Here is a 27,700-nt window from a genome sequence, read left to right on the forward strand (position 1 = left end):
GGGAAAGTCCAAATATACTCTCTGCTGGTGGTCTGGCACATAGCAACAACCAATTAGGAGACACCAGGCCAAAGTTCCTAACGCCCTCATGACTGCTTTAATCTTTTCTATAGGCCAACTTGCCCCTATACCTATTAGCCAACCATGAGACACCAAGGCTTGTAACTCCCTGCTTGCAGCTTTTCTGCCCAAATGCCATCCAGCCATATACTATAAAACCCATTTCTTTGTCTAAAACCTATTAAAAAAAAACCCTCTCAATTGAGACTTGGGGTCACTTCCGTACATCTGCCGTGTCAGTGCATAGGGGGTGTGGCCTGGGTTTAAACCTGTAATAAAGACTTTCTTGCCTTTACGTTTGGACTCATTTCTTAGATGGTCTGTTCGGGGAGTCTCTCAAAATTTGGGCATAACGGTAACAGCCTTGCGCAGCTAGGACAGGGGCGTATGTTTTTTGCCAGCTGCAGTTAGTGGAATTCTGAGGATTCAGAATAGGTATAAATACCAGGTCCCAGAGAGAGGAGGAGCTGGTCAGAGGAGGAAGAAGGCTGCTTGCTTGTGCTGCTGCTGTGTTTGCTGTTCCCGGTTAGCTGGGCTGCTGGATATCCTGATGACTGAGATTGGTGTTGCACCAAAGAACCTGAAAACCTAACACACTAGAAGTAGTAAAGAGAACTCTGCCTTCTCTCCCCATTAACCTTCTATCTCTACTATAAGAAACACAAAGCCGGGTGTGGTGGCGCACGCCTATAATCCCAGCATTCGGGAGGCAGAGGCAGGTGGGTCACTGTGAGTTCGAGGCCAGCCTGGTCTACAAAGCGGGCCCAGGACAGCCAAGGCTACACAGAGAAACCCTGCCTCGAAAAACCAAAAAAAAAAAAAAAAAAAAGAAGAAGAAGAAAAAAAGAAACACAAATAAAATAGAGCATAAAAAGGAGGGCCAACATATAAGAGTGTTGGGGAGAGAGACTGGAGGCCATGTGAAGGCAGGACAGAGATGGAGCAGTAATAAAGGGAAAGTGGAGCCACAAGCAGCTAAAAAGGCAGGAAGGCACATCCCCCGGGGCCTGCTCACAGTCTGCCTCAGTCTTTGCTGCTCTGGACCCTCTGCAACTGCCTGTTGTTAGAGCACCTTGTTATGGCAGTCATGAACACTGGAACATCCATCCCTACAGCTGTTGCTCCAGGTTCCTGTGGAATCAGATGCAACCCTCTGTAGCCACCATCTGTCATTTGCATCTCTTTTGGCTGTGGTTACTTCCTTATTTCTCTGTCCCTCAGGGCCTCTCTCTCTCTCTCTCTCTCTCTCTCTCTCTCTCTCTCTCTCTCTCTGTTTCGTTTTGATTTTTGGACACAAGGTTTCTCTGCGTAGCCTTGGCTGTCCTAGACTAACTTTGTAGACTAGGCTGGCCTCGAACTCACAGCGATCCACCTGCCTCTGCCTCCCGAGTGCTGGGATTAAAGGAGTGTGCCACCATGCCCGGCTTCCTTTTTCTTTTTTCAAGACAGGGTTTTTTTTTGTGTGTAGCCCTGGCTGTCCTGGAATTTTCTCTGTAGACCAGGCTGGCCTTGAACTCAGAGATCTGCCTCCAAATATTTGGTTTTCTTTTCTTCTTCTTTATTTCTTTTTGTTTTTTGGTTTTCTTCAAGACAGGGTTTCTCTGTGTAGCAGCTCTGCTTGTCTTGGAACTCACTTTGCAGACCAGGCTGGCCTCAAGCTCACAGAGCTCCATCTGGCCCCACCCCCCCACCCTACCCCCACCCCCCCACCCTACCCCCACCCCCACGCCTCCCCACCCCATCCCCACCTCTCAAGTGTTGGGATTAAAGGCCTGTGCCACCACGCCTGACTAATTTTCAACCAAAGACTCAGGAAGATCTCAAACTGAATTTGTGAAGATAGTTAATAGATACCAATACCAATGTGACAGAAATTTTAGAATTATCTGAAAAGATTTCAAAATGGGCTTCAACAGTGGGGCTGGTGAGACGGCTCAGCAGTTAGAACGCTTGCTGCTCCTCCAGGAGCTGAGCTGGGTTCCCACCAGCATCCATGTTGGATGGCTCACAGCTGCCATTCCTGGATCTGTGTAACAACAGAGAAGAAGGGGCTGGAGAGATGGCTCAGTGGTTAAGACTGCTCTTCGAGAGGTCCTGAGTTCAATTCCCAGCAACCACATGGTGGCTCACAGCCATCTATAATGTGATCTGACGCCCTCCTCTGGCCTGCAGATGAACATGCAGGCAGAGCACTATATATGTAATAAACAAATAAATATTTAAAAAAAAAAAAACAGAGAAGAAACCCTGTCTTGAAAAAGCAATCAAACAAAAATAGAACTGAGGGCCTGGAAAGATGGCTCTGCAGTTAGGAGCGCATTCTTCTCTTACAGAGGACCTAGGTTCAGTTCCTAGCACAAGTATCAGAAGCCCATCACTGCCTGTAACTCCAGCTCCGGATCAGAACCCTCTGGCTTCTGCAGGCACCTGCTTCGATGTGCACATACCCTCACACAGACACACACAAATACATGTCATTAACATAATATAAATAGCCGGGCATATTGGCCCACAAGTTTAATCTCAGCACTAGGGAGGCAGAGGCAGGTGGATCCCTTTGAATTTGAGGATGGCATGGTCTACATAGTGAATTCAAGGACATGAAGGGCTATATAGAAAGATCCCGTCTCAAAATAACAAAGACAGAAGACAAAAACAAACAAACAAATATAATAAAATAAAACAAAAGCAACAAAAATGAAACAAAGTAGCCCTGAGTGGGCTGGCAAGATGACCCATGGGTAATGTGGACTCTGCCAAGCCTGATGACGTGAGCTTTATCCACAGGCCCAAGGTGAAGGAAGGAGAGAACTGACCCCACAATTTCCCCTTTGACCTCCACACGTGTGCTATGGGAAGCACACCCGTGTATGCACACACAGAGAGGAATACATAAGTAAACAGCCTATTACCAAATTCCCACTAATCCCCTCCTTGGCACACTCCAGCCTTCATTAACAGGCTATATCAGTGTGACATTATTATAGTTTCACACTGGACAATAATACCAGTATGATATTATTGATTCCAGTTTATAGTTCACATCAAAGTTCTCTTGTGTTCTACAGCTCTATGCATTTTGGAAAGCATGTAATTCTTCATTTGCCATTATCTTATTATCATGTAGTTTTACTGTGTTCAGTACCCATGGCCCCTTGTCCCTTACCTCCTGTCTGGCCTCGGGTCGCCTTTATTCACACCATCCTCAGACTTCTGCCTTTTTCAGATGGTCAAAGAGTTGGCGTCATGTACAACGGTTCCTTTTCAGATTGTCTTACTCATTTATCAATATACATTTAAGGTTTCAGTATCTCATTTTGCACGGCTCAACAGCTTCTTTCATTTTTTATTTTTTACCACTGTCAAGTGTTCTATTGTATAGCTTTTCCATTCTCCTACTGAAGGTCATCTCGTTCTTTTGCAAGTATGAACAAAGCTGCCACAGCGTTACATGCAGGTTTTTGTGTGGGCTTTTCTTCTGCTCAGTTGGGTTAATTTCTTTTTCTTTTTAAAAATTTTTTGTTTATTTCTATTTTATGTGTGTTGGTGTTTGCCTGCAAGTATGTCTAGGTGAGGGTGTCAAATCTTGGAGTTACAGACAGTTGTGAGCTGGCAGGTCCTCTGGAAGAGCAGTCAGTGCTCCTAACCGCTGAGCTGTTTCCGCAGCCCCAGTTGGGTTAATTTCCAGGGGTGTAGAAATTCTAGGGGTGCATTGTAAGAGAATTTTAGTTTTTGTTGGGGGAACAAAGGTTCTTGATGACGTGGTGAGCTTCTTTCTTTTCTTTTTTTTATTTTGTTTTGTTTTGTTTTTTTGAGACAAGGGTTGTCTGTGTAGCCCTGGCTGGCCTCTAACTGCCTTTGCCTCCCAAGTGCTAGGATTAAAGATGTGCCCCAGCACAAAGGAGTTTCTATGTGGTCACACCTTGAGCTTTATTGTGTAGCCGGAATTGGAATGATTGTTACCTGGAAACTTTCCCCCATGTTCTACTGTATTTAAAAATGCTGCCTGGGCTGGGCGTGGTGGCGCAAGCCTGTAATCCCAGCACTCGGGAGGCAGAGGCAGGCAGATCTCTGTGAGTTTGAGGCCAGCCTGGTCTACAAAGTGAGTCCAGGACAGTCAAGGCTAGACAGAGAAACCCTGTCTTGAAAAACCAATAAATTAAAAAAAAAAATGCTGCCTGGGATAGAGAGATGACTCAGTAGTTAAGAGCACTGTCTACTCTTTCAAAGGTTCTGAGTTCATTTCCCAGCAACTACATGGTGGCTCACAACCATCTATAATATCTGATGCCCCCTTCTGGCATGCAGGCATACATGCAGATAGAGCACTCATATACATAAAAAAATATTTAAATATGCTGGCAATAAACTGCCTGGCATCAGACTCTCTAGACGTTTGACCTAGCCTGGTAGACTATGTCAGGTTGAATCTAGTTTTCGTTGTATCCTCTTTGAGGTTTTCCTGCCTCCTGTGACTCCTGCAAGTACCCCCTCAATTGCTGAATGAAAGCGCACTTCTCAGTTCCAAAGTGCATACACTATCTTGCATTCCCATAAGCAGTAGATAAGCACTCCTGTTTTTCCACATCCTTGTCCGCATTCGATGATGTCAGTATTTGGAGTTTAGCCCTGCTAGTCACTATGTGGTGAGATGTCATTGCTGTCAAATAGCACACTTTTTGAAAAGCTTACAGGATCAGTCTTTCCGGTCTCAAAGTTTATCACACCGTGACTCGTATTAGACCTTCTGGCTCTGTGACCAAATACTAGGGAAAACAACTTCAAGGGGAAATTGGTTTGGGATCATGGGTTCAGGTGTTTCGGTGCACGGTTGTCTGGGCCCCTAAGTGGGGCTGTGGTGAGGAGAACAGCATCACCACAGAATAGGAAAGGACTGGGCACCGGGAGTAGCTCTCAGGGCCGTACTTCCAGTCCCCACCTCCAAAAGCCTATTCAGACTTTAAATCTATCTGTGGCTCAGTCCATTCGAGAGGACCGAGCCCTTCTGATCCAGTCACCGTCTTTAAACCCCATCTCTGAACACTGCTTCTATCAAGGACTGAGCTTTCAATGCAAAAATCTCCATACCCCAACTATGGCACTAGTATAATCAATGCAGTGTAGGACTGGTGACGAGAGGACAGAGATCAATGGGCAGAACAGTAAACAGAGATAGATGCTAACAAATATGCCCAGCTAATTTGTTCTCTATTTATTTTTTTTCGTTTTTCGAGACAGGGTTTCTCTGTGTAGCCTTGGCTGTCCTGGACTCACTTTGTAGACCAGGCTGGCCTCGAACTCACAGTGATCCACCTGCCTCTGCCTCCCGAGTGCTGGGATTAAAGGCGTGCGCCGCCGCCGCCGCCGCCGCCGCCGCCGCCGCCGCCGCCGCCGCCGCCACCACCTGGCTAAGTTGTTCTTTTAGCAGTGGGAGTTTGTAACTCAGGCTGGCCCATAATTCACTACATAGATTAGACTAGTCTTGAACTTGTGACTGCTTCCTGAGTGGTGGAATTACAGATGTGGACTCGTGCTCCTGGCTTTCCAGTCATTTTTGTTTTTGTTTTTTGTGTGTGTGTGTTTCATTTTGTTTTTTGTTGTTGTCATTTTGTTTTTTTTTTTTTCAAACATACAAAATAAACTTAAGGGCTGTGGATTTAGGTTGGTGGTAGTGTACTTACTCAGCAACTGCAAGGCTTTAAATTTGGTTTTCAGTTTCAGGAACAAAACAAAACATGAAACAAATTCAATGCAGAAGCCTTGATCTTTTGTTTCAAATGGTTCTGGAACTGCTAGACACAAATGGCCAAAAAAAGAACTCTGACCTAAACTTCAGTTCCTACACAATTATTCAAGATGAATCACAGGCAGAGTCTAGATCCGAAACAAAAACCAACCACAAACGTGGGAGGGAACTGGGCCAGCGGCATAGCTCAGTAAGTAAAGGGCCTCTTGCCTGACACTGAGAGCCTGACAACCTGAGCATTGATCCCAGGAACTGATTCCACAAAACTTCCCTTGACTTCCATGTGTGTGCCATGGCATGTGTCCACATATACATAACACACACACACACACACACACACACACACACACACACACACAAATAATAAAAAATTTAAGGTAGAGAGGCTACTTGGAGGAAGTTGGACACTGGCAGGTTAGAAAGGACATAGAGGAAGTGACAGCCTAGTAGAGACAGATGATCGAAGGACATTGTATGCGCGTGTGATAAGAGCTTGAGGGAACATATTATTTATGCAGGCCCAGTGGTGCAGACTTACTGTGATAGTTAATACTAAGCGTCAACGTAAGATCTAGAATCACCCAGGAGATATCCTTGGGGTATGGCTCAACGGGAGTTTCTAGACTGAGTTAATTCAGGTAGAAAGACCATCTTAAAAGTGGGCTGGGGAGCCAGCTCGGTGGTAAAGTGCTTACCTGGAGTTCAGGTCCCAGAACCCATGGGTTATGTCTAAAGTGCTCACCCAAAATGGCAGTGCTGGTGACAATGTCCTAAGCAGGAGGACTTTGTCCAGGTAAACAGAAGGATTGTTATTGTGTAAAAAGAAGCCTAAAGGCTGGTATCTGTGTCCCAGAAACCCCTCTTGATCCACCCCCAAAAGTCAACGACCTGGGGCAAGAGCTTCTAGTTCTGGAACAGCCTGTACCAGCTCAATGGCCCCCACCCTGCTGACGGCCGTATAAAGTCTTCCTGGTTCTCTGCTTTTGCTTCTCTCTGCATCCTCTCGACCCTGCCAGGAGATGGTCTTGGTAGTTTGATCCCCAATAGACCTTTCTTGCAACCCATGCAGTGGTCTAGTTTGGTAGTTACACTGTGCCCTCGCTTACACCGTGTAAATGACTGGTGGGCTTGGAGGTCCACCTGTAACTCTGGCCTCAGGAGGCAGAGCCAAGGGACCTCCAGACAAGATGGCTGGGGAGAAGACTAGTTATCTTAGTAAGCTTTGGTATGAAGTGGGAAGCCTCACCTTCATGGGTAAGGCTGAATTACATCAAAGCTGACCTCAGGCTTCCTTATGCATGCACACACACATGGACGTACCTCCCACACATGAAGAACACTCACTCAGAGAACGGGGGTAGAGGGAGCTGGGTATGGCCACACGTGCCTTTATTCCCAGCAGTCAGGAGGCTAAAACACATGGATCTCTGTTGAGTCGAAGGCTGGCATGGTCTATGTTGAGAGTTCTAGGACAGCCAGAACTACAAAAAGAGACTTTGTCTGAAAATAAACTAAAATAACATTGAAGAAGAAAAGGTAAGCTGAGAAGTAACGTTCACTTCTCTCTGCTTCCTGGCTGCAGACACAATATGCCTAGCTGCTTCACACACTGGCGCTCCTATGACTTCCCCACCACCACGTTACCCTCAGACTGTGAGCCATGAAAACCCTTCTTTCCTTATGTTGCTTTGGTAACAGTGATGAGAAAAGGGACCAATATTCTTGTAATCCTAGTTACTCAAGACCTTGAGACACACTTAAGACCAGCCTGGGAAACTCAGTGGAACTGTCTCAAAGTTAAAAAAAAAAGGTCACATGCCTGTAATCCCAGCACTTGGGAGGCAGAGGCAGGCAGACTGATGTGAGTTCAAAGCCAGCCTGTTCTACAGAGTGAGTCCAGGACAGTCAAGGCAGCACAGAGAAACCCTGTCTTGAAAAAAACAAAACAAAACAACAACAACAAAAAAAAACCAAAAAATAAAATAAAATAAAATGAAAGTTCACAGACAAAATACAATGAAGTGTTTTAGCCAGGCAGCGATGGCTCACACACCTTGGAAGGCAGAGGCAGGCGGGATCTCTGTGAGTTCAAGGCCAGCCTGGTCTACAGAGTGAGTTCCAGGACAGCTACACAGGGCTACAGGGCTACACAGAGAAAACCTTGTCTCTAAAAAAAACCAAAACCCAAAGTCTTTTGCTTTGAAAATTGACTTGACTTTATTGACCCCTGACCAGGCCCTGGACACCTCCAAGGATCCCATTGAGGGCTACTACACACTCTGGGCCTTTGTACGTGAGGTGGGGTGGGGTGTGGGGCATTGACACCCCACTGAGCAGTGCAGCCTTTCTGGCTCAACCTTTTAGAATGCTCCTGGCTAGAGTGTGTTAATGTGGCGAACTCCAGGACTCCTGTGCAGCCCAGACAACCTGCATTTTTGTACCACTGTCCTTGTCCTTTTGTCCTCACCTTCCTTGACAGGCCAGTCACTATTTCTCCAACCTGCCATTAACTGTTTTCCTCATTCCCTCAGGGCTGTGGGAAAGGCTGACTGAGACCTTAGTCCTGACTGCTGAAGCAGAGGGGCCTGACATGACCCCCTGGAGCAGCTCTGGGCTTGTTTTCCACTTACTTTTTCTAGTGGTCATTCTTGGTTGTGCTTCTTAAAACCCATGTTTTTCTCTTCCTACCTTCCTTCCTTTTAGTCTTCATTATTTATGTAGTATGACTTATTTTATATTTGTGCCTGTGCAGTGCTCAGGCTGGGGCTGGAGTTCAGGCAGCTGTGAGCTACCATGTGGACAACTGGAACCCAAGTGGGTCTTCTGTAGGAGCATTTAGCACTTAAAAAAAAAAAGATTTATTTATTGCCTATGAGTGCTTTATCTGCAGAAGAGAGTTATCAAATTACATTATAGATGGTTGTGAGCCACCATGTGGTTGCTGGGAATTGAACTCAGGACCTCTGGAAGAGTAGGTGGTGTTCTTAACCACTGAGCCATCTCTCTAGCCCCACATTTAACACTCTTAAACACTGATCCCATCTCTCCACCTCTCTGCTTTCTTCTTTCAGGACAACTTTCCTAGCTTCATACAATTGCTGTCGGCGGTTATGTGATCTAAATGCAAACTCTTGCTAATGTTCCAGTGTCCTGAATTTTCTTATCTGATTGCCTAGATGCCTGTTAACACGTGGCCCACTCTCTGCAACACACTCTCCTGCTGCAGTGTTCTCTGTGCTGCCCCCTGCTGCTGGAAAAGATGCCTGAAAACTCACTTTATTAGGTGAGCCCAACACCCGGCCCAGGCTGTTCATCATTTCCGGTCTCACCAACTGCCGCTGCTGGAGACCCCAGGGCTTTCTCCAGGAAACAGGTCAGGCCTGCCCAGCAAGCACAACCTGTCTGCAGTACACGTGCGTGTGTATGTGCAATGTACGCATTGCCATTTCTAACTTCACTGTAAGGTTCTATCATCTAAAAAAATTACTTATTGCTGGGCGTGGTAGAGCATGCCTTTAATCCCAGCACTCAGGAGGCAGAGGCAGGTGGATCAATGTGAGTTCAGGCCAGTCTGGTCTACAAAGTCAGTCCAGGACCACCAAGATAACATAAAGAAATCCTGTCTCAAAAAACCAAAAAAGAAAAGGAAAAAAAAAAAAGGGCTGGAGAGATGGCTCAGAGGTTAAGAGCACTGACTGTTCTTCAAAAGGTCATGAGTTCAATTCCCAGCAACCACATGTTGGCTCATAACCATCTATAATAAGATTTGTATACACAATAAATAAATAGATCCTTAAAAAAAAGAAAAGAAAAAAATATTACTTATTAGCCAGGCGTGGTGCACACCTTTAATCCCAGCACGGGGAGGCAGAGGCAGGAGGACTGCTGCAAGTTCGTGGCCAGCCTGGTCTACAAAGCGAGTCCAGGACAGTCAAGGTTAGAGCAGGTAGAGGGAAGCAGCAGCTGAAGATGAGGAATAGAACTCAGGAATCTGGAATCAAATTTTGGGTCAAAAGCCAGCAAAAATAAGTGATCCACACATACTTAGCAAAGCCAGATCAGCAGCTTGGCTCAGACCAGTCTAGTTCCCCAAAGGGGACACAGTTATGCCATTCTCCAGTTTGGACCCCAGATGAGAAGAAAAAGAAAAAAAAAAAAAAAGAAAAGAAAAAGAAAGAAAGAAGCAGAGAAGGGGGTGGGGCCCAGAGAAGGACAGAAAAGGGGAGAGAGACCATGGGAACACAGAGGGACTGGGACAGAGTGCTGGGGTGGGGGTGGGGGTCCTTTTATCCAGCAGCCCACCTGGTGCACCTAGTGCGGCAGTAGGTGATGACGTAAGCAGCTGCTGGGTCACTGAGGCAGGCCAGCAGAATCGCCTGTACTCTAACAGTACCATAGTGGCCCATGCCAATGTGTGCCCCTGAGAAATGCTACGCAACAGATCTGGGGTAAGGAGGTTTATTGGGGGAAGGGAAAGGAATGAGACCTGGAGAAGGGGTAGAGGCAGACAGACGAGCACAGACATGAGGGCAGACAGGGGAGAAAGGGGTGGAGAGAGAATGCCGGGAACAGAGAGGGATGGGATGGTGAGCAATTCTTTTATCTGGCCACACACACCTGTTGCCATCTGCAGATCGTGGCATAAGCAATTGCTAGGTCCCTGCGGGCAGGCCAGTGTATTTCCGCCTATATGCTAACAGTGGTGGTATACTTCAGCACTCAGGACGCAGAGGCTGGTGGATCTCCATGAGTTCGAGGCCAGCCTGGTCTATGGAGTAACTTCTAAGACAGCCAGAGTTACAGAAAGACATGACTGCTCCTAGGTGTGGTGGAGGAGAGAGTTTATTGCAGACACGTGGGAGAACACAGCCATAGGCAGGAATATCTGGGAGAGTCCAGCTTGGACATGGACATGACCCTGAGCCATGTAAAAAACAGGAGGGGGTGGGGAGTGAGGGCATAGAAGGGAAGGGTATTCCAGTCAGCTGGGCTCTGTAACATGGAGGGACTGAGGGACACTGGGAGAGAGAACTAGGAGGTCAGCATCTACTTTGAGCCTTTTTTTTGTTGTTGTTGTTTTTCAAGACAGGGTTTCTTTGTGTAGCCTTGGCTGTCCTGGACTCACTTTGTAGACCAGGCTGGCCTTGAACTCATAGAGATCAACCTAGCTCTGCCTCCTGAGTGCTGGGATTACAGGCGTGCGCCACCATGCCCAGCTTCCACTTTGATTTGTTAAATAGGCACCTCAGCCATCTGTCCCAAGTTTGAGACCTAACACCTAGGAATCATGAAGTAGCTCTCAGCTGCTGCTCCAGTGGCCTACCTGCTTGCTGCCATGCGCCCTGGCATGCTGACAATGGACTAAACTCCTGAAACTTAAGCAAGTTCCCAATTAAATGGTTTCTTTTTATAAGAGCTGCCTTGGTCATGGTGTCTCTTCACAGCAACAGAACAGTGACCAAGACAATCTCCAAACAAAAGAAATCATGTCTCCCACCCCCACTGCCACCTCCCCAAAACCAAACAAAAACAAAACCCCTAGAGGCTGGGGTGATATTTTAATCGGCCTGCAAGCATGAAGTTGTGCTCCATCTCTGGAACCTGGGTTAAAAAGCTGTTCTTAGCTAGGCGCGGTGGTGCTTGGGAGGCAGAAACAGGCAGACCTCTGTGAGTTTGAAGCCAGCCTGGTCTACAAAGTGAGTCTGGGACATCCAGGGCTATACAGGGAAACCCTGTCTCAAAAAAACAAAATAAAAAAACCCCGCAAATGCCCCCTCCAAAAAAAGCTGTTCTTGACTTTCTAGGCATAAATCCCAGAGCTGTGGAGGTGGAGCCAGGAGGTGGAGGTGGTCTAGACTTCACAACCAGCCACTAGACAAGAAAGACACCACAGAAAAGGAGGAAATCTTTACATCTAGGAAAGGATTAGTGTCTAGAATATATACTGTATAATGAAGCAAACACTAAGAAAACATATACAGAATGAAAAAAAGAGTTCTCAAAAGAAGAAAGACAAATGGCTAGGGAACATATTTAAATGGTTCAACATTTGTAGGCATTATGGAAATGCAGACTTATACCACTTTAAAATTCCATCTGGGTCTGTAGAGATGGCTCAGTGGTTAAGAATACTTGTTCTTACACAGAGGACCTGGGTTCAATTCCCACATGGTGGCTCACAACCATATGCACAGCACAGTATTACTGTGTCCTACTTAGCATAAACTGTCAACTTGACATTATAGAATTACCCAGGAGGGGACAAAAGAATTTCCAGTGAGTAATTAACAGTTTTAGGTTGGTGTGCTAGATAGTTTTATGTCAACTTAACACAAAATAGTCATCTGGGAGTAGGGAACCTCAATGAAGTAAATGCCTCCAAATAGGCAAGTCTGTAAGGTATTTTCTTTCTTTCTTTTTTTTTTTTTTCTTTTTGGTTTTTTGAGACAGGGTTTCTCTGTGTAGCCTTGACTGTCCTGGACTCGCTTTGTAGACCAGGCTGGCCTCAAACTCACGGTGATCCACCTGCCTCTGCCTCCTGAGTGCTGGGATTAAAGGCGTGTGCCACCACGCCCAGCTGGCATTTTCTTAATTGATTGACACACTGTGGGTGGTGCCATCCCTGGGCTGACCCTCCTGAGTTCTACAAGCCGACTGAGCAAGCCATGAGAAGCAAGGCAGTACGCAACATTCCTCTATGGCCTCTGCATCAGCTCTGGCCCTTAAGTTGCTGTCCTGACTTACTCTGATGAACCCTTTCCCCCCTAAGCTGCTTTGGTCATGGTGTTTTATCATAGCAGTAGTCACCCTCACTAAGACAGGTGGTTTGTGGACATGTCTGTGAGAGATTGATTATTGTATAGGAAGGCCCAACCTACTGTGGGCAGCGCCACCCCTAGGCAGGTGGTTTTGGTCTAGCTGAGTGGAATGTGAGCCAAGATAGCCAATGAACCAGCAAACAGTATTCTTCCATGATTTCTGCTTCAATTTATGGTTTTCGTCTTTTTGAAACAGGGTTTCTCTGTGTTAACAGCCCTGGCTGTCCTGGACGTGCTTTGTAGACCAGGCTGGCCTTGAACTCGCAGGGATCCACCTGCCTCTGCCTCCTGAGTGCTGGGATTAAAGGTGTGAGCCACCATGCCCGGCCTGAAATTGTTTATTTCTTTTTTTTTTTAAAGATGTATTTATTATGTATACAACATTCTGCCTGCGTGTGTGTGCCTGTCTGCCAGAAGAGGGAACCAGATCCTAGTATAGATGGGGTTGCTAATGAACTCAGGACCTCTGGAAGAGCACTGACTGCTAAGCCGGCACTCAGGAGGCAGAGGCAGGTGGATCCCTGTGAGTTCGAGGCACTGACCGCTCTTCCAAAGGTCCTGAGTTCAATACCTAGCAACCACATGGTGACTCACAGCCATCTCTAATGTGATCTGATGCTCTCTTCTGGTGTGCAGGTGTACATGCAGGCAGAGCACTGTAAAATAATAATAAAAATTTCAAAAAAAGCTGTTTAAAGAGGGGGGTTTTTGTGTTTGGGTGTTTTGTCTGATGTATGCACACCAGAAGGTGGCGATGGATATCATGGGACTACAATCACAGATGGTTGTCAATCCCACCGTGGATGCTGGGAATTAAATTCAGAACCTCTGAAAGATCAATGCTCTTAACTGCTGAGCCATTTTTCCAATCCCCGCATTTGATTTATTTTTATATGCATTGTTCTGCCTGCATGTGTGTCTGTGAGGGTGTCAGATCCCCTGGAACAGGAGTTCCAGACAGGTGAGGGCTGCCATGCGGGTGATGGGAACTGAACCCAGGTTCTCTAGAAGAGCAGTCAGTGCTCTTAACCACAGAGCCATTTCTCTGGCCCCCACGTTGCTTTTAGAGATGTATTTTTATGTGTATGAGTATTCTGCCTGCTTATATGCATGTATACCAAGTGCCCAAGGAGGTTATAAGAGCTATTTGGTCCCCTGGAACTGGAGTTATAGATGGCTGTGAGCCACCGAATGGATGCTGGGGACTGAACCTGGGACCTCTGTGAGAACACATGCTCTAAGCCGCTGAGCCATCTCTCCAGCCCCCTATTTTAAGTTCTTGCTGGTCTTCCTGCCCTGACTTCCCTCAATGACAGACTGATTTGAAAGTTGCTTTTATTTTGATTGTTTTATATAGCAACAGAAAGAAAACTAGAACATTAAGCTGCAAAGAAAAATGAAATTATGGAACTTGGAAATAGATGGAACTGGAAGAAATTATTCTGATGTAACCCGTGTTCCGAAGGATAAACTGCATGTTCTCACTCTTTAGTATAGTCCAAGAGGAGTACCTATACAAGCCAGGAAACCAGGGAAGGGGGCTACCTAAAGCTGAGGAAACAGTAGGACATGGGTTTAAAAACAGTAGAGGGAGAATTCCATAGGTGGAAAATTTAGGCAGAAGTACTGGGGAGGTGAGATGGAGGAAGGTTAACCTGGCTAAAAGGGGTATAAAGAAACCATTTGGAAAAGCAACTGTGTGGTGTAAGAGAGACAGACAGACACAGAGAAGGGAGGAATGGATCCAAGACTCCTCTGTGGGGGAAGGACTGTCGTTCTGTGTACTCTGCTGAGCTCACCAGGCTCTAATGGAGAGCTCCAAACCTTTGGTTACAGAGATGGCTTTGGTTAGGTTTGGTGAGTCACAAAACAAACTGAATAGGTTAGGGTTAGGGTAGGGAAAGGGGGGGGGTATGGATAGGGGAGGTAAGAGCAGACACTATGGAAGGTGAAACTGGAAAGAAAGAAAGAAAGAAAGAAAAAAAAAACCCACAACCAAAACAAAGAATCTTCCCTTGAGGTCTTCCTTTTTGCATGTCTACCGCACTCTTGAAGATACTGATATTTTTTACAGTGTTCTGCCCGCATGTGTTCCTGCATGCCAGAAGAGGGCATCAGACCTCATTATAGATTGTTATGAGCTACCATGTGGTTGCTGGGAATTGAACTCAGGACCTCCAGAAGAGCAGCCAGTGTTCTCAACCTCTGAGCCACCTCTCCAGCCTGACTTACTCCCCCCCCCCCCCAAGACAGGGTTTCTCTGTGTAGCTATGGTTGGTCTAGATTCTCTTTGTAGACCAGGCTGGCCTTCAATTCACAGAGATCTGCCTACCTCTGCCTCCTGAGAGCTGGGATTAAGGGCGTGCGCCACCACATCTGGCCTTTTTAAAAGAATGAAGTCATTTCTTCTTTATGGTGCTCAGAGTCACTGATCCACACATAGAGGACTTGGTTTCTCTGTGAAGTCTTGGCTGTCCTGGACTTGCTTTGTAGACTGGGCCTTGAACTCACAGTGATCCACGTGCCTCTGCCTCCTGAGTGCTGGGATTACAGGCGTGCGCCACCACCGCCCAGCTTCCTGCTTACTTCTAATAGCTTCACACTGAGCTGCTTCATGAGCCAAGTCAAATCCCTGCTTTCTAGGAAGTGCTACCTGGGCTTTCACAATCTGGGCTTTGCTCTTGCCTCTCCTTCAGCATTTCAGTCTATGAGGTGAGCCTCCCTGCTACCTTGCCCTGGGCTATCCTTTCTAAATGGTGTTTAGGTTGAGGGGAGGTGGTACAGGTCTCACCAGATGACAGGATGAGGTCATCAGTGTCACAGCACGCACACTTCCACACAGCTCTATGCTACCTACCCAAGGAAACTAGGCAAGTACAAGTATGTGCTGACAGACCGTGGCTTCCAATAGTCTACCTCATCATCGCTCTGCTGTAACAGCTTCATTACATCTCAGAATGGATTTCAATTGCTCCTGCTCCACCAGCAGCTCCTGAACCGTGACTGCAAAGACTGCACGTGCACCTCCTCCTGCAAGAGCTGCTGTCGCTATCCAGGATGCTGCTCTAAGTGGGCCCAGGGTTGTCTGCAAAGGCGCATCTGACAAGCGTCCCTGCTACGCCTGCCTGCTGTTAGGACAGTACTGCTCCTGTGTGTAAACACAGTGTGGACCAACCTAAAGTTGTTCTTCATACAGCTCTATCCTGTTTAGAAACCCCCTTTTCTATGAGGTACGTGAATAAGAAAAGCCAATTTGTTTTTCGAGACAGCAATTTTGGTGTAACTGCCCTGGCTATCCTGGAATTCACTCTGTGGACCAGGCTGGCCTCACACTCAGAGCAATCCACCTGCCTCTGCCTCCCTGAGTGCCAGGACTAAATGTGTGCACCACCACACCCAGCTATAAAAAAAATAAAAAACAAAAACGAGTGTGTGCTCACCACAGGTAGATGCAAAATAGTATCCTGTCCTTTCCCCCCTACCCCGAGAGTAAGGGCCATTGTTCCCAGCCCAGGACATTCTCTACTGGGCACTCATTATAGTTATTGACAATCCTGAAAACAAGTCCATGATAGCTGGCCATGCTGGCACACACCTTTAATCCCAGCACACGGGAGGCAGAAGCAGGCAGATCTTTGTGAGTTTGAGGCCAGTCTGGTCTCCAGAGCAAGTCTAGGACAGCCAGGGCTACACATAAGGTTTGTTTTGGGACAAAGAGCCCTCCCCCGACCCGGGGGAAAAAAAACCCAACAAAAACAAAACGACAAACTCATGAGGAATGCTGACTCAAATATAAATGCCCAGTCCAGGGAGCAGAGTACTGTCCATTGAGGCAGAGCAGCTAACCCAGTTCGTATTAAGTACCTCATAATGATTGCTCCTGCCCATAAGGGTATAGAAAGCTATGGGGCACAATCCAGTAGGCAAGTGGCAGCTGGCACCACACCTCAGTGAAAAGGTTTCCAGGCAGGCTGGCTGGAGGTAGAACACAGAATGACAGCAGACAGGCTGGCCATGATAACTTAGTTTATGGGTCAAGCTGATGCAATGCAAAGTTGGTTGTTCTTTTTTTCATTTTTTTAAAATCAAAATAAATAAATCAGATCTGTCCCTGTGAAGATCAAAAGAGGGAGGAAGGACAGTTGGTTCCTTGGGACACCTTGCCTTGTCCACTCATCTCCTGCTTTTGACCTGCCTTGGCACAGCAAAGAAAAGATTCATGAACAGTTTCCGTGTGTTTAAGGGAACAAAGAAAATTAAGTGGCTAGGGGATTAGGAGAGAAGAGTCAGCAGGACCAAGAGGCAGCCAGTGCCTGGGGTTTGGGACCCACGGGAGCATCTGGATCCTACTCAAAGCCAATCACTCCAGGCATGGTTGCTAGGGCAAATTCCCCACACAGCCCGAGACCCAAGGCAGGAGAGCAGAGCTGGACCCAGGGTCATTGCTAAGGCCTCTCCAACTGCCCCGTGCCACCCTCCACTTACAGCCGAATGATAGCCCCGAACTCTGCCAGCTGTACTTCCTCCTTGACTCCTCAGCTTGGCCCTAGCAAGATGAAGCTAGCCCTAGTCTTGAATCTGTGACTTGCTGGGTGACAAGGATGGCTAGTACCCTGGAAAGCCACACAGGTTTTCTGTTCCTACCCTGGAGGATTACAGTGGTGGGGCCAGAGTTGCCTTCCCTAGGACATCTGGAGAGGGCTTTCTTTCCTCGTCCTGCTCCTTTTGGTCTCCATGAAAGCTGTGCAGCCTGAGAGAAGTCAGCACAGGCTGGGCAGGATCTGGCCTGGGGAGCAGCCGAGCACTGGAGTGGACAATAGCTTAACTTCTATGAGAACAGGGGGAGGTGTGTGGCACAGCGAGGGGCAAAGTGTGGGCAGTGCTGAGGCACTATTCTTTAGTTGAGAAGCAAAGAGCATCATGGACATGGGGGGGGCCATGGCCTGATCAACTCCATGAGCATCTAAGAGAATTTCTTGAAGGCGTCCAGGTCAAACGCTGTGTCCAGAAAGCGCTGCAGCTCTGTCAGGTGAGTTTTCTTGTTGCCAGTGGCTGGAGCAGCTGCTGGGTCTCGGCCAGCATACCTGAGAGACAGAGAAGGAGCAACGAAGATGAAGTCAGAGCTTGCTTGCTTCCAGGTTAACTGCCCACCAACCTGAGGGAAGGTTTTGTAGGTCTCCGCGTCACGGACTTGGGTCTTACCAGACGGGCTTGGCACGGTCAATGGTGGTCCGAAGTCTTGGCTTGACGTAGTCATAGTAGCCTTGATTCTTGTGTTCTTCCTGGCACCAGGCCAGCTCGGCATTGGGATACTTCTGCGCCTCCTTCAGCAGGAGGTCGAAGGGGAATGGTGATAGCTGGAGAGAGCAGGGGCGAGGTCAACCAAGGGATATTTAGAGGATGGGTAGGGTTAAGCGAAGGGAGGCTGAATTCCAGAAGGAAAAGTCTTGCAGCTATTGCAGGTGAGAGAGGTTAGGGACCTCAGCAAATGATGTTCTGCCAAAGCACCATCGCTCCCCAAGTACCCCACAGGTATTGCTATGCCACATGCTCTCACCTGCTCAATCCTTGTAATAGCCACCTGCTCTGCCATGTCCCTGGCTTTACGCTCTCGGGTGAGGTCATAATACACCTTGCCAGTGCAGAAGAGAAGTCTTTTGACTTTGTCTGGGTTCTGAGCTGCAGGTCCATCTTCTGGGATCACACGCTGGAAGTGGGTTCCTACAAGAAAATTTCCACAGCTGGGCTGTGTCTTTCTCCAGGCCCATTCCACAGCTACTATGGCTGAGCTGAGGGCTGTCACACAGTGCCTGGGATCTATGGTTTCTGAGGGTTAGAGATGCTTCTCCCTCATAAGCTTATGATGCTTGTGCATTGGCTCAGACTAAGAACGTTGCAGAACCAGCTGTGGGGGTACACATCTTTAACCCTAGGACTCAGAGCACAGAGGGAGGGAGATCTCTGTGAGTTTGAGGCTAGTTTGGTCCACATAGCACTTTTCAGGCCAGCCAGGGCTATATACTGAAATGATATGGCAAAAAAAAAAAAAGCTGTACAGGCCGGGCAGTGGTGGCACATGTCTTTAATCCCAGCACTCAGGAGGCAGAGGGAGATCGTTGTGAGTTCGAGGCCAGCCTGGTCTACAAAAGCGAGTCCAGGACAGCCAGAGCTACACTGAGAAACCCTGTCTCAACAACAACAACAACAACAACAACAACAACAACAACAACAACAACAACAACAACAGCAACAACACGCTGTAGGCAGGAACCTGGGACACAGCAGGTTATTCTTTAAAAGGCCTGCCTATAGCTAGGCGTGGTGGTACATGCCTTTAATCCCAGCACTTGGGAGGTAGAGGTGGACAGACCTCTGTGAGTTGGAGGCAGCCTGGTCTACAAAAGGAGTCCAGGACAGCCAGGGTTATTACACAGAGAAACCCTGTCTGGATGACCCCCTCCCTCCAAAAAAGGCCTGCCTACTGTACACTTTAGGAACAAATAAATTAAAACATCTGATGGAGGGGACCTGGAGAGGTGGCTCAGTAGTTAAGAGCACTAGTTTCTCTTCCAGAGGACCAGGTTCAATTCCCAGCACCCACATGGCAGTTCGCAACTGTCTGTAACTCCAGTTCCAGGAGATCTGACACCCTCACACAGACATACATGCAGGCAAAACACCAATACACGCAAAAAAAAAAAAAAAAAAAAAAAGCAATCAAACAAACCAAAAACCAAACCAACCCTCCCCCCCAAATCTGATGGACAGCTGGAGAGGTGGCTCAGGGGTTAAGACACTTGTTGCTCTTGTAGAGGACATGCTCCAACTCCCAGCACACACGGCAGCTTCCATGGGGATACTCTTTTGTCCTCTTCAGGCACTAGGTACCACATGGTACGTACATGCACGCATGCATGCATGCAAAATATTTATATATGTAAGATAATAAAATAGACCTTTAAAAAAACAAAAAGAGCGGGTGTGGTGGTGCACGCCATTAGTCCTAGCACTCAGGGAGGCAGAGGCAGGTGGATTGCTGTGAGTTTGAGGTCAGACTGTTCTACACAGTGAGTCCAGGACACACAGAGAAACCCTGTCTCGAAAAAACAGAAAAAAAAAAAAAAGAAAACCACCAAAAACCAAAAACCCAAAAGTAAAAAGAAATAGAACAGGCTTAGTGGCACATGCCTTTAAGCCTAGCACTTGAGACATAGAGGCAAGTGGCTCTCGTGAGCTTAGGGCCAGTTTGTTCTACATGGAGAGTTCCAGGAAAGCCAGCACTATGTAATAGAGAGATTCTATCTCAAAACAAAACAAAAAAACAAACAAAAAAACAAAAAAAACAAACAAAAAAACAAAAACAAAAACCGAAAACCCCACCATCTGACGGCTACTTGTAAGTTTACAAGTAAAAAAGTTAACACACTCAAGAGGGCATATTCAAACAACTGTTGCTAGAACTAGTGCTCACAAAACAGAGAAGACTTGGGGCTGGGGAGATGGCTCAGCGGTTAAAAGGCGGGTCTTCCGGAAGTCCCTGGTTCAATTCCCAGCACCCACATGGCAGCTCACAATTGTATATAGATGCTAGTTCCAGGGGGTATGACACCCTCACATAGATACACATGCAGGCAAAACCACAATGCACACAAAATAAACAAACAAACAGAAGACTTAAGTGACTGTTCTCATGATTAAACATTCAACTGGATGATACACAGTATAGATGAAAACCCATGGCAAAACTTATATTCATTGGTAAAAGAGTGGAAACTGTTCCTCTAAGGTTAAGAACAAAGCTAGCATGCCCACTCTCGCCACTTCTCACTTGTATTCAACATGCTACTACAAGTGCTAAATAGAACTGGGCAAGAAAGAAAAAAAATAAGTGGCATCAAATGGAAAGTGAGGGTGGGTAATATGTTTCAGTGGGCAGAGCACTTGCTATGCAAACCTCTTATGAGTTTGAACACTGAGGGGACACACACACGGTCAGATAACTTTCGGCACAGGCATCAAGGCTTTTCTATGGTAAAGAATAGTCTTGAAAAATGGTGCTCTAAAACTGGAAATCCACATGGCAAAAGAATAATGTCCGGATCTTGAAGGATTATTTGTATACCTATGTTCAAGACAGTATTACTCAGCCAGGTGCAGTGGCTCACGCCTGTAACCCCACACTTGGGAGACAAAGACAAACGGATCTCTGTGAGTTCTAGGCTAGCCTGGTCTACAGAGTAAGTTCCAAGACAGCCAAGGCTACACAGAGAAACCCTGCCTCCAAAAACCCAAAAGCAAACCCCGCCCCCCCCAACTAAACAGTGTTACTCATGAGAAATAAAGCCAAACACAGCAGATCCATAAAATATATCATCTGTTGGCTAAGATCAAGTTTGCAGACTGAAATATTCTTCCACCTTAAGAAGACAGGACATGACGGCACACGCTATACCACGGGTGACCCCTGACGGCACACGCTACACCACGGGTGAACCTTGAGGACATTATACTGACTGGAATAAGTCAGTTACAAAAAGACTGGTGTAGACTGAGTAATCCTAGTCTTTAAGTCCTAAAATCTGAAAGCATCCTGAATACCAACCCCAAGTGGACTATTTATCTGCCTGCTATGTGATGGGCTGCAATCAAAGCACAGGCACACTGGAAATACAGAGTGATTTTTATCACATGTGGACAAGATACACACAAAATAAGTGCAGTCCACATTTAGACTCGGGTCTATAAATATATTCCAAAATCTAGAAAAATCTCAAATCCAAAACATCTCTGGTCTTAAGCACCTTGGAGAAGAGCTGCTCAGCTCTACTCACTGATTCTGGTTGGGACGAGGTTGCCAGACAAGAGCAGGAAGTGTGGCGGGCACTTAGTGGGTAGAGGTTCAGTTTTACCTGATGTAAGCTCTAGAAATGGAAGGAGAGATGGCTGTACAACAATAAGAATGTTCCTTAGTGACACTCAAGACTTACAAATGGTTAGGACAGTCGAGTCCACATTATGTAAATTTAACTACACACACACAAATAGAAAACAACAGACAAGAGGCCACTGTGTGAAAGACTACAGCGCTTGGGGTTGAGAGGAAGCAGTCCTGGCTTCATGAGCCCACCTGTCATCCTCCACGTACAACTCTCACGCCACAGACCCCTCTCAGCAGCGCAGCTGGCATGCTCCCCCCTCCACCATCCTTTCCTCACTGCAAGGATTTCCTTTGAGCCTCGTAATCCTGAACTGTGCTAAGTTGTCACAAGCACGCACGTGTGACCCTAGACTCACTGTGGTGTCTTTTGTTGTTGTTTTGGGTTTTTTTGAGACAGGGTCTCACCATGTAACTCCGGCTGGCTTGGACTTCCTCTGTGGAGTAGGCTGGCCCTGGAGATGGGGCGGCCTCTGCTTCCTGAGGGCTGGGATTAAAGGTATGCACCACCAAGCCCTGCTACTTCCAGGAGAACTCACAGTCAGAGGTCTTTATGTCATGATTAAAAATCCAGAAGGAGCCACAGGAGATTGATAACTACAAGCCCCCAAAGCCCTACAGAACAGCAAACAACTCCCAGAGCTAACATCCCCCACAGGAAACACCTATGCCTTCCACACCTACCTAGAAGCATCTCGTCAAAGCTAGTTCTTGCCTCAGGGTGGCGCAGCAGGGATTTGGGAGTGAAGACAATTAACTGAAAGACAAAACAGCCCATAGTAGACTATATCTTAAAGATTCTAGAACGAAGGTACAAGATGGAGGACATCTAAGGCATGACCTGAGACAGCAAGGCCAGCCCGTCTCCCAGCTCTCAATGGGAGACCCACAGCTCCTTATCTCCTCCAGGGAGGTGTTACTCTCCAGGGCCATCTTCCCAACCGGGAGCTCCCAGGTGGTGTCGGCGACAATGCTCCGTCAGCTAGTCTACAGCCGTGACAAGGCCTAGCACCAGGGCTGTTCCGCCTTGTGGGCCTGCAAGCTGCCAGGGACATAGACGTCCTGGAACTCTCAGCCTTGCACACGCCCTTGCAGCATCCCAGGGCTGCAGGGGCCTCTTGTACCCTTATCCCAGGCACCCTCTTTCTGACCATTTTGCCCACTTACCTTCTCCACACAACTCTTATTCATGCTTTAACACCCAGCTCAAGAGCTGCTTCCTGGGGCTCCTGGGCATCTCTGGTCCTTGCTGGGGCCCTCTTTCTCACCTCTCTTCTAGTCCTCAGCACACCCACATGACAAGCTGTCTTATGTCGTGACTATGCTTGTTTTCCCTGCTACGCTGAGGACTGTATCTGGTCAACTCTCTTACACACCATGGTCAAGACCACATGAGGACTCAGTCTGGGAGTGAGAATGTGCAGTTCCCTGGCATTCAAAGCAACAGGACCTGGTTTCCTGAGACCACATCTCATCTGCATTCCCCTTAGGTACCACTTAACCAACCTAAATCAACAGGCACCAGGGAGTCCTTCCTTGTGTTAGCACAGGAAGGTTGGCACCCTGCTCATTCTGGAGATCCCAGCACTGACCGGCTTCCGGAAGGGCAGCAGGATCTGTCGTCGCAGCACATGGAAGAAGTTGCCAGGGGTGGAACAGTTGACAACAATCCAGTTGCAGTCGTACAGTTGATTGATGTCAAAGTTGTCTTCCTGCAGGTCCTGTAGCATGGAAGGAAATACTCAGAGTCCGGGGGCAGTTGTGAGCATTCTGCCTGGGAGAAGGGGCAACTTGGGGCAGAGGGGCCTCAGGATGTCATACTGGGGACTCAAGGACTCCCTGAAGACAGTGAGGAACAGACTTCACAGGTTCCCTGAGTCAGAGCCCCACTTAACCACTGGCAGCATCTGACGACTACTGCTTGGCAGTGGATGCATGAAATATAGGAGACCGGGTGCTGGCTACAGTCACGTCTACTCTTCCTTAGAAACTGACTCCCAGTAGTTCTGAGTTCTTTTTAAATTGCTGTAAAGCCTTGTTTGACCATAGCAGTGCCAATGTCACATAAGAGTTAAGGCCAGGTTTCTAGGCCTTCTGCAAGAGCAGGAAACAAATGAAGTAGTCTATTTCAGTGAGATCAGAAGGCATGGGGCCACAGTGGTCCACCCACTCCAATCTCTAAGTCAGACAGCAAGAGTCAGCTGAGATCTGACCCTTCAGGACATCCAAATGGAATCCGCCCCTAGATGCCCAGGCAGTTGAGTAGCAGGGTCCACTCTACTCACAGGCAGGACATCTGGGTCATCATTGCACATCTGCAGAAACCGCTCTGGGCGGGCAGAGGAATGCTCTGGTCCCTGAAACCAGACACACAAGTTAGTCTGCAAGTTCTCACATGCTAACATCTGCTGTACTTCTGTTTTTGTTTCCTGACATCAGAACTCATTTGGTTCCTCCCCCTCCCACCAGCAAGGCACAGGCAGCAGGGGTGAGGGATCTGGGTGTTTAAGACTCAGGAGCATCAGCACTATCTGTTGCTCATCCAGAGACAGCTGTGCAGGGTACATGGAGATGGGCCATGCTTGCCTTCCAAAGGGCTAGTCTTCCCATCTGAAATGGGTGGGAAGGACCAACAGAACCATCTGGTCTTTGTTTGGGGTGGGGTCCTGGACAGGTCCTTGTGAGGTCTTGAGTACTGTGGGCAAGGGGAAGCTCTCACCATGCCTTCCATGCCATGAGGTAGCAGCAACACAATGCCATTCTGCCGCACCCACTTTGCCTGTCCTGGGCAGATGAACTGGTCAATGATACACTGTGCCATGTTGTTGAAGTCGCCAAACTGGGCCTCCCAGAGAACCAGAGCATTAGGGCTAGCCATGGCAAAGCCCAGCTCAAAGCCTATGATGGACAGGAAAGAAGAAAGACATGTTTAGGGCACCAGGCAGGGAATGCAGAAGACTGAGGTGGGGTTGGGGCTGGACTTACCCAGGACACCATACTCAGACAGTGAGCTGTTGCATACGGTGTAGGGGGCCTGATTTGGCCAAAGGTGGTTCATGGGGATGCAGGTTCTTTTGTCTACATTCTGATCATGGAGCACATGGTGTCGATGGCTGAGGCGGAAGGACAAGATTAGTAAGGAGCACAGATTGCACTGGAACCTTGAAGCACTAACAGACTTCGCTGTGACAACTTGGCTTTCTGTTAAGATACTGCAGGGTAGACCCCTCCTAGCATATAGACGGAGCATCCGCAACAAAAGGGGGAAGGTAAGGCATCCTAAAAATTGAGGATGCAGTGACTTATCTGGAAATGACTCCCCCCATCCCTGGAGTAGAGATACCAAAGCCCCTCCCTTTGATTTTGAACTGAAGGGTAAACATTTTTACTACCTGAAGGTGCCCCGCTCCACATCCTGGCCACTGAGCCGGACATGGATGCCTTCCTTCAGGAGTGATCCAAACGCCATGTATTCTGCGAGGGCCCAGTCCACAGTCCGGTTCGTCACTAGCTCCTTGCGAGTCTTCAAGATCCGGCTCAGGCCTGCAGAGAAAGAGAGCAAGAGAGAGCATTCACAGGACTGCAGGCCCAGCCCAGGTAGACAGCTAACACAGCCTTTGTCACCAGTATTAGGATAGCAGAGTGGTGACCTCTTAGTTGCTTCTTTCAAATTGAAGGAACTTGAGTGGGAGCCGAGTCTACCAACACAGCCAGGGGTCTCTGGACAGGGGAGTCGCTATAGGGCATGGCTGGGGAACCTGTCTTCTTTAAGAGGTGCTGAGCTAGGCCAGTCTTCCCACAGCCAACTGCAGGGTTGGTTACCTCCGTGGATGGTAAAGTTCTCCACAGGTACAGAGCTGGCCACATTCCCAATGTGGGTCAAGACATCCTCCTCCAGGCCAGTGGAGGGGCACGTCATGCTCCTGGGCTGTCCATCCAGGGTGAAAAAGCCTAGGAGAACGAAGACAGGCTGAGGTATGCCATCTGCTTTGGAAAGGACATCTACAGAGCAGACTAGAGCAACAGCCCAGCCTTTATAGAAACTTCAGCACAGCACCACATGGTTTTGGGTAAATGAAAGCTAAGAGGTAATACAGCCTTGGTGACCCCTGGTGACTGCAGAGGCTTAGCTGAAATGGAGCCGTCACTGTGCGCTGTAGGTACAGAAGAGAAGGCAGGAGCTCTCTGGAAGAGAGGCCTCATGTTACAGCCGATTCTCAAGCAGTCGCTGTGGGGGTGGTCCCTTGCTTACCAGGCCAGGGCGAGTCCAGCCAGTGCTTGATGTGCAAGATCTTCTCATCCTTGGATCTGGTAAATGCCTCCTCACAGATCTTATCGTACTTGGAGATTTCCTCCTAGAAGAGTGAGTGGGAATACGCAGCTGAGTACAGCACACGTGTTGTACAGGCCTACTGCACCCCGGCCTTTCAGTGCCTCTGCACTTCTGCACACCCAACTACCAGCCTCTGTGTTTACTCAGACTTGCTAGTCTCCAACACACACAGCCTCTTCACCATCTGAAAGATGCCTGTACATTGTGCTCCTCACTCCCTGCCTCACTGAGCTGGAGATTCTGTTTAGTCTGAGCCTTAAACATTTTTTCCTAAGAACTGGTTTCAGTTTTATGTGTTTTTAGAGGACTGGGCTTTAGAGCTGTTCCCTCTGCAGCTGTCCAATCTGGGCCCTGGCACCATCCCATGTGCCTAGAACATCTGCCCATAATGTCTGCATGGGACAGAGTACTCTGTGCAGATCGTACAGGATCTTTACCAAGCTGGATGGGCCCTTGTTCATAATCTCTCAACCCAAACAGTGTTGACAGAGAGAACCTATTGGGCAGCCACTATCTCATCTCTAGAGCACTTTTCTCAGCTTCCACCTTTAAAAAGCATCTTGATACCCTAGATCCTCATAGAAGCTGAAATGCTATAGTTGTCAAGTCTTCACATGCTTTCACTTGGGTCCCAAAAGACTGGCCTAAAACAATCTTCTCTACCTTGTCACACCACTAAAGGCCTGCCAGGACATACCTCATACTCGGGCTGGTTGACGACGCCCTGGGACACCAGCAGCTCTGCATACTTCTGCAGTACGGGCTTCTGCTTACGGATCTGCTTGTACATGAGTGGCTGCGTGAACATAGGCTCGTCCATTTCATTGTGCCCATTGCGTCGGTAACACACCTGTCAGAACAGCAAGAGCAGATGGTGAGCGGCTGTGGCTGGTCTGTGCAAAGAACAACAGTGTGTGTGTGTGTGTGTCTATCTGACATTTCATCTGTTTGATGGCAACATGACTGTGACTGCTTTGCCTTAATTTACTTCCTCTACAGCTAAGATTCTGTTTCTCTTTCTTTTAAACTATCAAATCTGCTCTAGTGAATGAGATATAATGAGAGTGACTTTGGAATAGAAATTTTTTATTTATAAAACAGTCTTAGACAGGACCAGATGGGCCATACAGCTCTCCTGAGCAGTATTCAGAGGAGAGCCTGAATCTGATCACTCTGGTACCAGAAGGATCCTGCCTTCAGTATGACACTGCAAAGCCCCAGGTGAGTGAGGGACAGGCCAGACCCTCTGCTTGGACACAGCTACTGTGGCATCACTTACCAGATCAACAACAACATCCTTGTGGAAGGTGCTTCTCCATTCAGCTGCCACCTTGCATACATACATGACAGCTTCAGGGTCATCTGAGTTGACATGGAAAATGGGGGCGTTCACCACTCGGGCCACATCAGTTGGGTAGGGAGAAGAGCGGGCCATCCGAGGGTCTGTGGTGAAGCCAATCTGTAATTATGAACAAATGATCTGGCAACAGTACCTGAAACTGGTAGTAGAGGGTACAGAAGGTGGAGGCAGTATTGGGCCCAGCCTGTACTTCCTACTCAGCTACTATGAGCATGGGCCCCAAGTGGCTTCTTTCTTAGCTGTGGCTTGTTTTCCTCTACTCTGATAACAAAATTCATGTATGTTTAACATAGGGAATTGGGAGAGGAGCTAGGTTGTAGTATGAACATTTTTATACTTTCCATTCTATTTATTTTTTTTTAGATTTATTTATTTATTATGTATACAGTGCTCTGCCTGCATGTACACCTGCAAGCCAGAAGAGGGCATCAGATCACATTATAGACTG

The 27,700-nt window shown here is 47.7% G+C and overlaps 1 protein-coding gene across 4 annotated transcripts in view; it reads right to left on the reverse strand.

The window, feature by feature from the left end:
- Positions 1–16,633: 16,633 nt before the first annotated feature.
- Positions 16,634–27,700, reverse strand: part of OGDH (oxoglutarate dehydrogenase) — a 61,369-nt gene continuing 50,302 nt past the window's right edge. For all 4 annotated transcript variants that reach the window (XM_084797313.1, XM_084797314.1, XM_084797311.1 and 1 more), the window contains 13 exons: positions 27,172–27,351; positions 26,590–26,742; positions 25,812–25,914; positions 25,382–25,510; positions 24,952–25,102; positions 24,545–24,672; positions 24,279–24,457; positions 23,845–23,916; positions 23,152–23,280; positions 22,244–22,316; positions 18,182–18,345; positions 17,827–17,981; positions 16,634–17,708 (listed from right to left, as the gene is read on the reverse strand). In XM_084797313.1, coding sequence (XP_084653439.1) covers positions 17,588–17,708; positions 17,827–17,981; positions 18,182–18,345; positions 22,244–22,316; positions 23,152–23,280; positions 23,845–23,916; positions 24,279–24,457; positions 24,545–24,672; positions 24,952–25,102; positions 25,382–25,510; positions 25,812–25,914; positions 26,590–26,742; positions 27,172–27,351 — 1,737 coding nt within the window. In that variant the 3' untranslated portion in view covers positions 16,634–17,587. The remainder of the gene's footprint in view (positions 17,709–17,826; positions 17,982–18,181; positions 18,346–22,243; positions 22,317–23,151; positions 23,281–23,844; positions 23,917–24,278; positions 24,458–24,544; positions 24,673–24,951; positions 25,103–25,381; positions 25,511–25,811; positions 25,915–26,589; positions 26,743–27,171; positions 27,352–27,700) is intronic.

Source organism: Acomys minous (assembly GCF_964271855.1).
Source record: "Acomys minous genome assembly, chromosome: 10".
Classification (NCBI taxonomy): Eukaryota; Metazoa; Chordata; class Mammalia; order Rodentia; family Muridae; genus Acomys; species Acomys minous.